Source organism: Theropithecus gelada, chromosome 12, assembly GCF_003255815.1.
Source record: "Theropithecus gelada isolate Dixy chromosome 12, Tgel_1.0, whole genome shotgun sequence".
NCBI classification, from domain to species: Eukaryota; Metazoa; Chordata; class Mammalia; order Primates; family Cercopithecidae; genus Theropithecus; species Theropithecus gelada.
The window spans coordinates 13389400-13402497 of NC_037680.1; the positions used below are offsets into that span (position 1 = coordinate 13389400).

Consider the following 13098-nt stretch of genomic DNA (forward strand, 5'->3'; position numbering starts at 1 on the left):
AAAAAAAAAAAAAAAAAAAAAAAAAAAAAAAAATGTAGGGAAACATTAAGTGTTAAACTGAACATTGCTGTCTTTAAGAATGATCTGAGTTGAGAAAAGGGGGTTATCACTATGTGTTAGAATAGCTAAAAAGAAGTCATTATCCAACTTCTAAAAATAGTCCTAAATTTCAAAAAACCTTATTCATATATGTACTGCTATAGAAAATATAGCCTTAAATAGTTGGAACATATGAATATTCACTTTTATAAGGGAATATCCAAGTTAATTATTAAAGAGAATGTCCCGTATTAATGTTCTGTCCTCAAAGAGCAAGTATACGTTGACCAATGAACCATTTAATAGCCATTAAGGAAGATTATAAAATCCTCTGAGGGTCTTTCTAAAGAAAATACATTGTCAGGGTAGGGAGAGTTGGGGAAAAATTCACCTCCAACCCCATAAATATCTTTTTTTCTTTTTGAGAAGAAGTTTCGCTCTTATTGCCAAGGCTGGAGTGCAGTGGCAGGATTTCAGCTCACTGCAACCTCTGCCTCCTCCTAGGTTCAAGCGATTCTCCTGCCTCAGTCTCCCGAGTAGCTGCGATTACAGGCATGTGCCACCACGCCCGGCTAATTCTGTATTTTTAGTAGAGACGGGGTTTCTCCATGTTGGTCAGGCTGTTCTGGAACTCCCGACCTCAGGTGATCCGTTCCCCTCGGCCTTCCAAAGTGCTGGGATTACAGGTGTGAGCCACCACACCTGGCCTATATCTACATTTTTAACTCTTAGTAAAGCTAAATGGGATTCTAAACATATCAGTAAAATGGATGTAAGAAAAAAAGACTACCATACTTCGAATCGATCCCAGTAGTTTTAAGGTATAATGGAATCAGAATAAGAAAAATATTAGGAATCTAATTTCTTGCCCAATCATTTAAAAAATATTAAGGTTAATTAACTCTTAGAGGGTGTTTTTCAGAAACTATATAATCAGTGAGAAAGTACCTTTTAATGTACAGCACTTTATTATAACTCTTCCTATGGAGGAAATACTAGAAGTATTTCTTTGGTAATATTAATGAACATATTAACTAATGTTTAAACAATGTATGCTAAGTTTTTATCTTTGATAGAAACAAAGGAAGATGTTGCCACTCACTGGTGGACTACTGGAAATCAAGGTAGACCTAAGAAGATGCAGTAAAGCCACATGGCTTGATGGAGCTAACCTGATAAATTACTTAGGCCATATGTTTCAAATACATCTACACTAAATTTTAGTAATCATTTTCCATACACTGCCTGGAAGTTTAAATGGTATGACTGCAGTTGGGTACTAACATTGGCCAAATTCATTCATTCTTTCCTCTCTATGTCACCCACATTCAAAGGCCACCATGCAGGTAAATAGAAAGTCTAACGTTTAACCACCTACGCCACTCTAAAATGGTATATCCAGGAACAAAAATGAAATTCGCATTATAGCCTATCATGGCAGCATATTTTTAATCAATCCAGATAATTTGGTCAGTGGAAAATTATGAGATCAGTTAAGAAAAGAGAAAATTTAATAGTATATCACATATAATACTAATATAATTTTCAAGAAAAATGTGTAATAATTTATATACCATCATCTAAAGAAGACAAAAAACTCCTCAATTATGAGACTACAACTGAAGTTTAGTATAGTAAAAATATGCATTCTAAAAAGTATTTAATTAAAAAATAGCAACATACCTTATTTTCGATGACTGCTTCTGTGCAAGCTTGGAGCATGCTTAAATGGTGAGCAAAAACCAGAAATTTAAGTGAATCATTCTGAAGCATCATCTTAATATAATCCTTTACAGCACCTGCCTAAATATTAAAAGGTAAACCTTATTAGTGTCATAAAAGTGATTATTTAAAATTTGTCACTTTTAATAAAGCGGCTTGAAAATCAGTAAATATGAACTTTTAGCTGCACTGTTCTCTAGGTAGCCTAAGGAAGTAGAAGCCCATATAAGGAAAATGTTGAAGAAGAGGGACAAGAAGGGAAAAACCTGAGCAGTTAAACGAGAAGAAGACAAGAATTAGAAGAATTAAAAAACAACACAACAATGGGTTTCAACGGAAAGGAGGTAGTCAAGTAGGCTATGATCAAGGAGTTGGCAGTTTTGTTTAGAAGGTGATTTTCAAAAAAGTTTACATATAAGACTAAGTAGGACAGAGTTAAGGAGAAAATAGAGAGCAAAAAAATCAGATGAAGAGCACTTTTTTTTTTTTTTTTTAAAGGGAAGACTGAAAAGAGTAAGGTTTAAGGAAAGTTGTTTTGTTTTTGTTTTTGTTTTTTACTTAAGAAACTTAGGTAGACTTACAAATAGGCAGTTCAAGGAGCACACAGATTAAGATAAATGGAAATGAGGTCATTTAGCGTATCTCTGGGATGGAGAAGGTTCCAGAAGAGGCTGGAGTGATGGGATGAAGACAACAGTAGTGAGGTCTGAGAGAACAGGGGGACATATAGAACAATTGTGAGGTAGAAGGAAGAAAATTTAAAAAGTTCAGATTAATAGGTAACTTGAGGCCAAGTTACTTAGTAAGAGTGAAAAATCAATTTGGTATGAAATAAATAGGAATTAAAGAGGATCGCATGAATTAAGTTTAAAATATGAATATATGTATCTTTTAACTTTAAAAAATCTGGTTATTTACAACTTTTGGAAAAAGATACCAGGCTGACCACATTTAACTTCTGCTCCATCTCAATGCTATGTTTAAAAGATATCTAAGTGTAGAGGGACAAAGAGAACTGGAGAAAAGTCAATAGCAACAAAACTTTGGAAGCTAAGAAGTACATAATGACTGACAACTGATTAACCAATCTCACAGATTACCTAAACTGGCTATGGAAACTGGAGAAGCACTTGATTTATGCTGCAGTCATCTAAAAAGGTTCAGAAAATGATACCTCTGGAATGGGGACAGGTGTGGCTAGAAGGACCTGCTGAAATAATGTTTAAGTAGTTGATTATGTACAATACTGCTATTTACCTTCTCTCTACCTATGCCATACAATAAGTAACTACTATAACCATTGTGGTAGAAAACTACAGACTTATTCTCTGGAGTGGATAAAATAGAGGGTATTTGGATGGAGGAATCCTATATTGATGATAAGTATATCCTACAAAATTCATGGGGATTACATGAAAGTTACAAAATAAATGCTGAGATCTGCCCCTCTCTCCCAGCCTTCTTACCCCTATACTTCCCGAAACAGAAACAGGCTTATGTCCTTCAGGCAAGAGGGCAGAATCATATAAAGTGATTCTTTTCTAAGGAATCTGACCAGCCAAGAGAAAAAATGAAAGATACTGCTATCAGGGGTTTCCCAAGGAGACATCCCATTGAGAACACCCTTTATTGAAGGCCATAGTCTATAAATCATATACATGTGCAGAGCTTCTAGTCAGTGGTTAGTGTCTTTCTTGTAAATATAAGCAACCAACCAAAGATCAATAGATATTTGTAGAAAGCAACATGTATGAACAGATCAAATATACAGAGCTAAGAAAACTGAAAGAGATTGCATTTATAAAACAAGACCATTTTCCAGAAAAAAAAAAAAGAGAGAGATATAAAGAGGAGAAAAAAGTACTCTCAGAAATGAAAAATATAATAGCAGAAATGGATAATTCATTGGTTACTAAGCTAAGGAAATCTCCCAGAAAGTGGACAGAAAATATATAGGCCAGGCATGGTGGCTCACGCCTGTAATCCCAGCACTTTGGGAGGCCGAGGCGGGCGGATCACTCGAGGTCAGGAGTTCAAGACCAGCCTGGCCAACATGGTGAAACCCCATCTCTACCAAAAATACAAAAATTAGCCAGGCGTGTTGGCATGCGCCTGTAATCCCAGCTACTCGGGAGGCCAAGGCAGGAGAATCGCTTGAACCTGGGAGGTGGAGGTTGCAGTGAGCCGAGATTACGTCACTGCTCTCCAGCCTGGGCAACAGAATGAGACTCTGTCTCAAAAAAAAAAAAAAAAAAAAAGAAATATAAAATATAAAATAATTAGGGGATCAGGTCATGAGGGCAATGTATGAAAATATAGGCATAATAAAAGTCTCAGAAAACAAACAGAGAAAAAAAACCAACAAAAATAATCAAAGAAATAAAGTTCTACATAACTGAAGGGCATGAGTTTCCAAAATGAAAAATGGAAAAGACCCACTTCGTGTCTTTCACAATGAATGAAAACACACCCAGAACGAGGCTCATTATCAAGAAATTTTAGAACACTGGGACACAGAAATGATTCTATAAGCTTCCAGAAAGGGAAGAAAAGATTTCATAGAATCAAAATAGAGTAACAATTCTGAATTGTATTGGATTTCTCAATACCAATACCAGAAATGAGAGAAAATGATTTCCCTAAATTTTATATCCAGCTAATTAAAAAACAGATAGAATAATAATATTTTCAAATACGCAAGGAATGCAAATAATTTGCTTCCAATATACCATTTCTTGGGAGGCTACTGGAGAAAATCCTCCAACAAAACAAGGAAGTAAACAAAGAAAGAAAATAATATAAAGGAAAGAGGTGAAAATCTCTAGGATGAGAGCTCTGCAGCAGGCCTAAAGAGTAACAGTTCAGACTGGAGCTAATCAGAAGGAACCAGGGGAAATTTCTTTAAGAAGATGAGATTAATACAATGCTTAATGTTTAAAGATAATGGGAGGAGGTTAAATAACTAGGGGAAACTTTGAGGATGAATTAGTGACAACTACACAGAAAACTAATAAAAGAAGAAAATAAAAACGTTTATAATTATTAATGCCAAAGAAAATAAAATGAATTGTGGAAGAAAACATATCCATAGCATATATTTCACCTGTAAATGTTGTAAATATGGTTCTAATAATAAACATGGTGCATACTGATCAAGCCAAAATTGGTAATAAGTTGCTATAAAATCAGTAAAACTATGATTATCACTTTCATGGAAGGATGGAAAAAACAGAAAGGGCTAAAATTTTATCTTCCGTATTAAGAAGGCAACTGATGACAGCTAAAATTACAAAGCAAATAGTAATACAAACCAAGCAGCAATATAAGTATGGTGTTGAGGGATTTGAAGTAAATACTAAAAAAAAAAAAAAAAATCAGCTGAAAGAAAAGAAGGTTGTTGCCTTTGGGAAATAAGGTTAGAGGACTGTTATTTTTTGGATCTCTGGTCATTAAACTATGATACTATGTAGGTTTGGTAATAAAAAATTATAAAGAAGGCATTTCGAAACTGAAAAATACCTACTTAAAATTCATATATATGACTATAAAGTCACATGACAGATTCTGCAAATGACATTTTGCATGTCTAAGTTTTCTAAACCACAGAAATTCATCATACAATGAGAGAAGGGGCTGTTAAGAACTTTAGCCTTGGATTTCAGTGCCTTGGAAAGTGGAAATGAAGTACTGTCAAAACAAGGAGCTATAAATTCCGGATATGTTGTCATGGCAACTGAACCATTTTAATAAAGTGCATGTTTGCCTAAAGAGCTATATTTACTGTGATAAGCCTTTCAAAATGTACATGTCAAGATGGAGTACTTTTAAGGTACATTCATTACTATCCAGTCCAGATTTACAAACTATATAATTGCCAAACCTCTAGTCTCAGATGGATTCCCCCTCCTCTTCCCAAGTGAGCAATTTTTGTTAGAGTCTCCTCCACTGATATCACCTGCTTCCATCATGACCAGAGATGCTGATGCCAAAGTTCAAGCCCCCTTTTCCCACTCCTTTCCACTAGTGCTTCAAAAAGGTTTATGGTTCCTAACATTATTATAAAGCTCAATTACATAACTGGCTAAATAGGCTCTTAGGACTAACAAAGCAACTTAACCATCATTTGTGATACTGCTTTTTAGGAGAAAATGTGTTTAGTATAGCAAAACATCAAAAGTTACAAATGAACTTTTGGGATTCTCTTAGGTTCTTAAGCTGGGGATTACACAGATTTTCATTTTAAAATGTACTATGCATGCATTTTAACTATTTTGATTTTATCCTAATAAAAACTATCACTGCATTGTCAGATTTGAAATTATCTGAACAGGAATTTGCTTCCAAACGATCTTAAGCACATAGTATGTGGAATGGCAGGTTCTCATAATAATTAACGTCTTGGTTATGCCAGTTCAGGTTTCACAGAAGTTGCAGAAAATGCATGTGTTCAAAACTCTATTTTATTTTACTAGAATTGATCTGTTAGTAATGAGCCTGTTAGTCGAAGGTCTAATTTAAGTAATTAACTATACATTATATCTTATTTAAAAAAATGCAGGCCAGGTGCGGTTGCTCACGCCTGTAATCCCAGCACTTTGGGAGGCCGAGGTGGGAGGATCACCTGAGGTCTGGAGTTAGGGACCAGCCTGACCAACATGGAGAAACCCTGTCTCTACTGAAAATATAAAATTAGCCAGGTGTGATGGCGCATGCCTGTGGTCCAGCTACTCGGGAGGCTGAGGCGGGAGAACCGTTTGAGCCCGGGAGGTAGAGGCTGCGGTGACCTGAGATTGCACCATTGCACTCCAGCCTGAGCAACAAGAGCAAATCTCCATCTCAAAATAAATAAATAAATTAAATTAAATTAAATACAACAATAAATAGAATATTCATTTTTTTTTTCAGTGAAGAAGTACACATCTTACTTTCTGAGGTAAAAGTAGTTAAAGAAAAATATATATTGCACTGAAGAACTGATAAAAGTTATTTGATTTCAAATTGTTGGCTTTTAATCAAATAAAAAGAAAGAAAAAAAAGAAAGACAAAAACATCAAAACTGAACTATGACAAAGACTCTCCTTTGATCTAACTTTAGTTAGGCTCTCCTGAGCCCTCTGTGCAACTAAGCCTTCACCTTGGTCTTCTGTGTCCATCCTATCCTTGCCAGGCCTGCATAGCCCAGTCTTATAAGAACCCTACTAAGTCATTTCAGTGAAAATCCCCCCACTCTTGATATTGGATCTAGTTCCTTATTCCGCACCTTTGGATGTATAAAGCCTTGGCCTGTCTTTAGCAAGAATCTCCTTCAGGTCTCCTCTTAGTAATTTTCCATTCATCAACTCTCTCAACCTACTTGCTGGCTATAAACCTCTACTTGTCCTTGTATTTGGAATTGAGCTCAACCTCTCTCGCCTATTGCAAAACAGTTGACCTCTATACTGCAATAGTCTTGAGTAGTCTTCCCTACTGTTTTAACAAGTCAGAATAATCTTTTCTTTAACAGCTATAACTTACAGCTAAGAGAGTGTGAGCACAAAGAAAGCTTCCCTTTAAGTCCTGAAGTCCTCAGAACCCAGTCAAATGACAGTTTTGTTCAGATATCGCATGACCTTTTAAACTCTTTCAATGTCTTCTTAGTCACAGGTGAATTGTGATTGGTCTAAGCAAACCTAGCATTTTCATTTCCCCTGCAAATGATTCTGACTAATATGACACCTAAGGAGTCTGCTGGGGGTTTCAAAAAAACATCCTCCCTGACAAAGGCACTCTTAGGAACACTTTTCCTTGCTTTAGACATTATGGGCTGCACTTCATATCTGATATCCTGGAATGCAGCAGTCATCTTGGGGCTATAATAGGAGCTGTTGAGGGCAAGCAGCGAACTGGGTCAGACAACAAAAGACAGAAGAACCTAGGTTCTCTCTCTTTTTTAAAAAATAGCTTCATTGTGATATAATTCCCATGCCATAAAATTCACTCTTTTAAGTGTACAATTCAATGGCTTTTAGTACATTTGCAGAATTGTGTATCATCACAACAATCACAACCTAACAATGTTAGGACCTTTTCATTACCCTAAAAAGAATTCCTTTACCTCTCAGCTGTCATACCCCAGCTCCCCATCATTTCAGCTCTAGGTGAACACTAATTAACTTTCTGTCTCTATGGATTTGACTCTGTTGGACATTCCATATAAATGGAATCATATATGTGTTTTCTGAGACAGCTTCTTTAACTTAGTGTAATGGTTTCCAATCTATGTTGTAGCATACATCAGCACTTCATTTATTTTTTAATGTCAAATAATATTCCACTGTATGAATATATATGCATTTTATTTATCCATTCATCAGTTGATATACTCTCTTATTTTTATTCATTTATCTACCTCACCTTATACTGTTCCTTAATAACTTATTTCTTTTGTGATAGTTGATTTACTTTCTATCCTTTAAAATAATCTTAAATAAGCAGAGGCAAGTACCAAAGTAAAAGAGAATATGCATTGTTTATTTACTCCTTGCCTAGCTTCCGCAGCTCACCACAAAAGGAAGGCTAGACATTGTCTTCCAGTATCCCTTCCCCCTTTGCCGATAGTTTTTAATTTAGAAACTTTTTCATCAGCCTGAAAAAACATTTTCAAATCTGTTAGTAAAGATTTTGAAATCTGGTAGGAGACAGCCTTCAGGAGAAGACTAGCAGTTTCCATACCATAATGTCAGGGCTTTGAACATTTTTACAGAGCCTCACGCCCAAATTTTCCCAAAGAAACAATAATTTCACTTCAAAAGATGGTTCCAGTGAACTATCAAAAGTATTATTTTCTTATCTCAAAGAATGTTTTACTTCCTTATAAATATATCTGCAAATACAAATCTAATACCTCTAATACATTTAATCTTTTGACACTGATGGAGTTCCACAAGCAGCACACTGAAGGGTAGATGGGATACAATACCCTGTGAAAAAGGTAATTCCAATTTAATATCTTAACCAACATAATTTTACAAAAAAACCCTGGGATCCTAAATCTTTCCGTAAGGTTTTCAGAACAAGTTATAATAAAGCAATCATTATCAATCAATCAATCAATCAATCAATCAACTTAGCAAGGATACATGAGATAGCATTCCTAAGAATGACACAATTCCATTTACCCAAAATTCACCCAAATTTTGACAAAGTAAAGTCAATACTCTTATGAACTTTAAGAAAGTTATTTTCGTGGAAGTTTGATCATAAAAGTCATTGATCAAAACAGCTAATCTAGGCCTGACACAGCGACACATGGCTATAATCCCAGCACTTTGGGAGGCTGGGGCAGGAGGACTGCTCAAGCCCAGGAGTTTGAGACCAGCCTGGGCAACATAGTGGGAGCCTGTATCTACAAAAATTTTAAAAATTAGCCGGGTGTGGTGGCATGTGCCTGTCTGTACTCCCAGCTACTTGGGAGGCTGGGGCAGAAGGACTGCTTGAGCCTGGGAGGTTGAGGCTGCAGTGAGCTGTGATTGTGCCACTGCACTTCAGCCTGGGTGACAGAGTGAGGCCCTGTCTCAAACAAACAAAACAGCTAATCTAATTCTTTTAAAACTGAATTCAATTATTAAAAACATTCTTGATTTATTTCTAAACTCCATCCACTAGTCATGGCAATAAGTACAGAATAAACTTTATTTGGTGAGGTTTATTTATTTATTTGTTCATGAATAAACCTTATTTGGGTGTTAAAAATCAAAACACACAGAATGTACAGACTTTAAAGTCTGCATCTTTTCCATGCCTATTCAGGGATGTTGAAAAATCACTAATAGGGAGCCAGGCATGATGGCTCATGCCTGTAGTCCCAGCTAGTCATTAGGCTGTGGTGGGAGGACAGCTTGAGCCTGGAAGTTAGAGGATGCAGTGAGCCACGATCACACCACTGCACTGCAGCCTGGACAACAGAGCAAGACTCTGACCCTTAAAAAAATCACTAATAGAAAAATAGATAACACATTAATCCAGGGTCATTAACAAATATTATGTCTATTTAGCTATCCTTGTAGAATGATGGCTAAGCACATGGACTCTGGAGCCAGACAGTCTGGGTTTGAATACTAGCTCCATCATTTACAATGTGAGAGACATTGAGAGTCACTTAATCTCTGTGGTTTAATTTTCTCATCTATAAAAGAAGATAAAAGTACCTATACTGCATAGGGTTGTGGTGAAAATTAAATAAGTTAGTCCATGAAATATGTTTGGATTAGTGCTTGGCACATAGTGGACATTACAAAGTATTAGCTCCTATTATTAGCATATTTCTCCAGTAAACTGCAAAAACTACTTCAACATCACAACCTATGACTCCCAGCTCTCAAACCACCCCTTGCCCAAAGAAAATAGAATCACATCTGAGAATTCTGTTACCTTTCCTTACTTTCCTCATCCTCACTTCCTTTCCTTTTGTAACAAGAGAGGTTATTTCTTCTTTTTTTTTTTTTTTTTCTTGAGACAGAGTTTTGCTCTTGTTGCCTAGGCTGGAGTGCAATGGTGCAATCTCAGCTCACTGCAGCCTCTGCCTCCCGGGTTCAAGCAATTATCCTGCCTCAGCCTCCTGAGCAGCTGGGATTATAGGCATGCACCACCACGCCTGGCTAATTTTGTATTTTTAGTAGAGACGGGGTTTCTCCATGTTGGTCAGGCTGGTCTGCTTGAACTCCTGGCCTCAGGTGATCTGCCCGCCTTGGCCTCCCAAAGTGCTGGGATTACAGGCGTGAGCCACCGTGCCTGGCAGAGAGGTTATTTCTTCTTTTCCTATGGTAAACTCCTCTATTTGTGATTCCAACCTATCCATTCTTGCCACCTCAAAAACCTTACAACACTCCTTCTCAAGTGGATTTATTTCCTTATCTTTAAGAAAGCCTTCCTCCATGCCACATCTCCATATGGTTAATATACTCTTTTATCCTCTAAAATGGTAACATTATTTTATTTGCACTGTATTGATTATTGCTGACTATTTCCTGCTAATGAAGAGGAGGCAGAGTGTCCCCAATTCAGAGCCAGAGATCCTTTCCGAAACTACAGAAACGGCACAAGAAGAAGCGCTCTTCAGTCTCATATCTTCCCAGACCCTGTGCGGCAGGGAATATTGCAGTGGCCTCATTATACCTCACTGCATATTATAAATAGGATTCCACCTGTGCTAAGCTGCTGAGGCAATTAAAGAGGAAACACACTTTGTGCATAATGGAAACGTGTTTAAAGTAATTTGCCTTCTGGAAAGTTGTTAAGGCACGAAGGAATGCTGCCATCCCTCTAGTGACAAGAAATTTTAAATTATGGGTTGGCTTTAATCCTTTTCATAGAAAAATAACTGGCATTTCTCCCAAAATGGTTTCTTCTAAAAATGAGGCATTGTTGTGGTACCTGTTGTAATGTACTTGAATTGAGAGATGGCCAGACCATACGTAACACAGGTATCTGGTTTTTTTTCTAGAAAAGTATTATGCTGATCACAAATCTGAAGAATGCGTTCATTTTCATCCATTGTATTCTCAACATATATTACAAAGCAACAAAAACAATGACATAGAAGAAAAGTAATTCTCCTAATTATTGGAGATTCTCCACTAATTGACTTTGTACTGGTAACATTGATTATTTTTGGTTCATTCCTTTGTTTACTATTTATCATCATTATTTTAAAAAAAAGTTCCATTGTTTTATTTTATTTTTATTTATTTATTTTTATTTTAATAGGTTTTTGGGGAAACAGGTGGTGTTTGGTTACATGGATAAGTTCTTTAGGTGTGATTTCTGAGATTATGGTGCACCTATCACCTGGGCAGTGTACACTGCACCCAGTTACACGTCTTTTATCTCTTACACCCCTCTCACCCTTCCCCCAAGTCCCCAAAGTCCCATTGTATCATTCTTATGCCTTTGCATTTTCTTTTTCTTTTTGAGAGGGAGTCTCGCGTTGTCACCCAGGCTGGAGTGCAGTGGTGCAATCTCGGCTCACTGCAACCTCCAAATCCTGGGTTCACGCAATTCTCCTTCCTCAATCTCCTGAGTATCTGGGACTACAGGCACACGCCACTACACCCGGCTAATTTTTGTATTTTTAGTAGAGACGGGGTTTCACCATATTGTCCAGACTGGTCTCAAACTCCTAGCCTCAAGTGATCTGCCTGCCTTGGCCTCCTGAAGTGTTGGGATTACAGGCGTGAGCCACTGCACTCGGCCTTATTTTTTGATTTTTAAATGATAGCCATTCTTGCAGGAACAAGGTGGTATTATACTGTGGTTTTAATTTGCATTTCCCTGATAATAGGTGATGATGAGCATTTTTTCATGTTTTTTTGGCCATTTGCTTATCTTCTTTGAGAATTGTCTATTTATGTACTTAGCCCACTTTTTGATGGGATTATTGTTATTTTTTTTCTTGCTGACTTGTTTGCGTTTCTTGTAGATTCTGGCTATTAGTCCTTTGTTGGAGGCATGGTTTGTGAAGATTTTCTCCCACTCTGTGGGTTGTCTATTTACTCTGCTGACTGTTCCTTTTGCTGTGCAGAAGCTTTTTAATTTATTTAAGTCTCATCTATTTATCTTTGTTTTTGTTGTATTTGCTTTTGGGTTCTTGGTCATGAGCTCTTTGCCTAGGCCAATGTCTAGAAGGGGTTTTCCAGTGTTATCTTCTAGAATTTTTATTGTTTCAGGTCAGATTTAAGTATTTGATCCATCTTGAGTTGATCTATGTATCAGGTGAGAGATGAGGATCCAGTTTCATTCTCCTACGTGTGGCTTGCCAATTATCCCAGCACCATTTATTTGAATAGAATGTTCTTTCCCCACTTTATCTTTCCGTTTGCTTTGTCGAAGATCAGCTGGCTGTAATTATTTGGCGTTATTTCTGGGTTCTCTATTCTGTACCATTGGTCTATGTGCCCATTTTTACACAAGTACCATGCTGTTTTGGTGACTACAACCTTATTGTACAGTTCAAAGTCATGTAATGTGATGCCTCGGATTTGTTCTTTTTGCTTAGTCCTGCTTTGGCTATGAGGAGTTTTTTTGGTTTCATATGAATTTTAGGATTGTTTTTTCTAGTTCTGTGAGGAATGATGATGGTTATTTCAATGGGAATTGCATTGAATTTGTTGATTGTTTTTGGCCATATGATTATTTTCACAATATTGATTCTACCCATCCACAAGCATGGGATGTGTTGACGTGTTTCCATTTGTTTGTGTTGTCTGTGATTTCCTTCAGCAGTGTTTTGTAGTTTTCCTCGTAGAGGTCTTTCGGGTCCTTGGTTAGGTATATTTCTTTCCTCTTTTTTTTTTTTTTTTT

At 36.7% G+C, this 13098-nt stretch overlaps 1 protein-coding gene across 3 annotated transcripts in view; it reads right to left on the bottom strand.

Annotated features, from left to right (window-relative positions):
• Positions 1-13098, bottom strand: part of ZRANB3 (zinc finger RANBP2-type containing 3) — a 310204-nt gene that overhangs the window by 73169 nt on the left and 223937 nt on the right. For all 3 annotated transcript variants that reach the window (XM_025405290.1, XM_025405292.1, XM_025405291.1), the window contains exon 9: positions 1723-1842. In XM_025405290.1, the coding sequence (XP_025261075.1) occupies positions 1723-1842 (120 nt within the window). The remainder of the gene's footprint in view (positions 1-1722; positions 1843-13098) is intronic.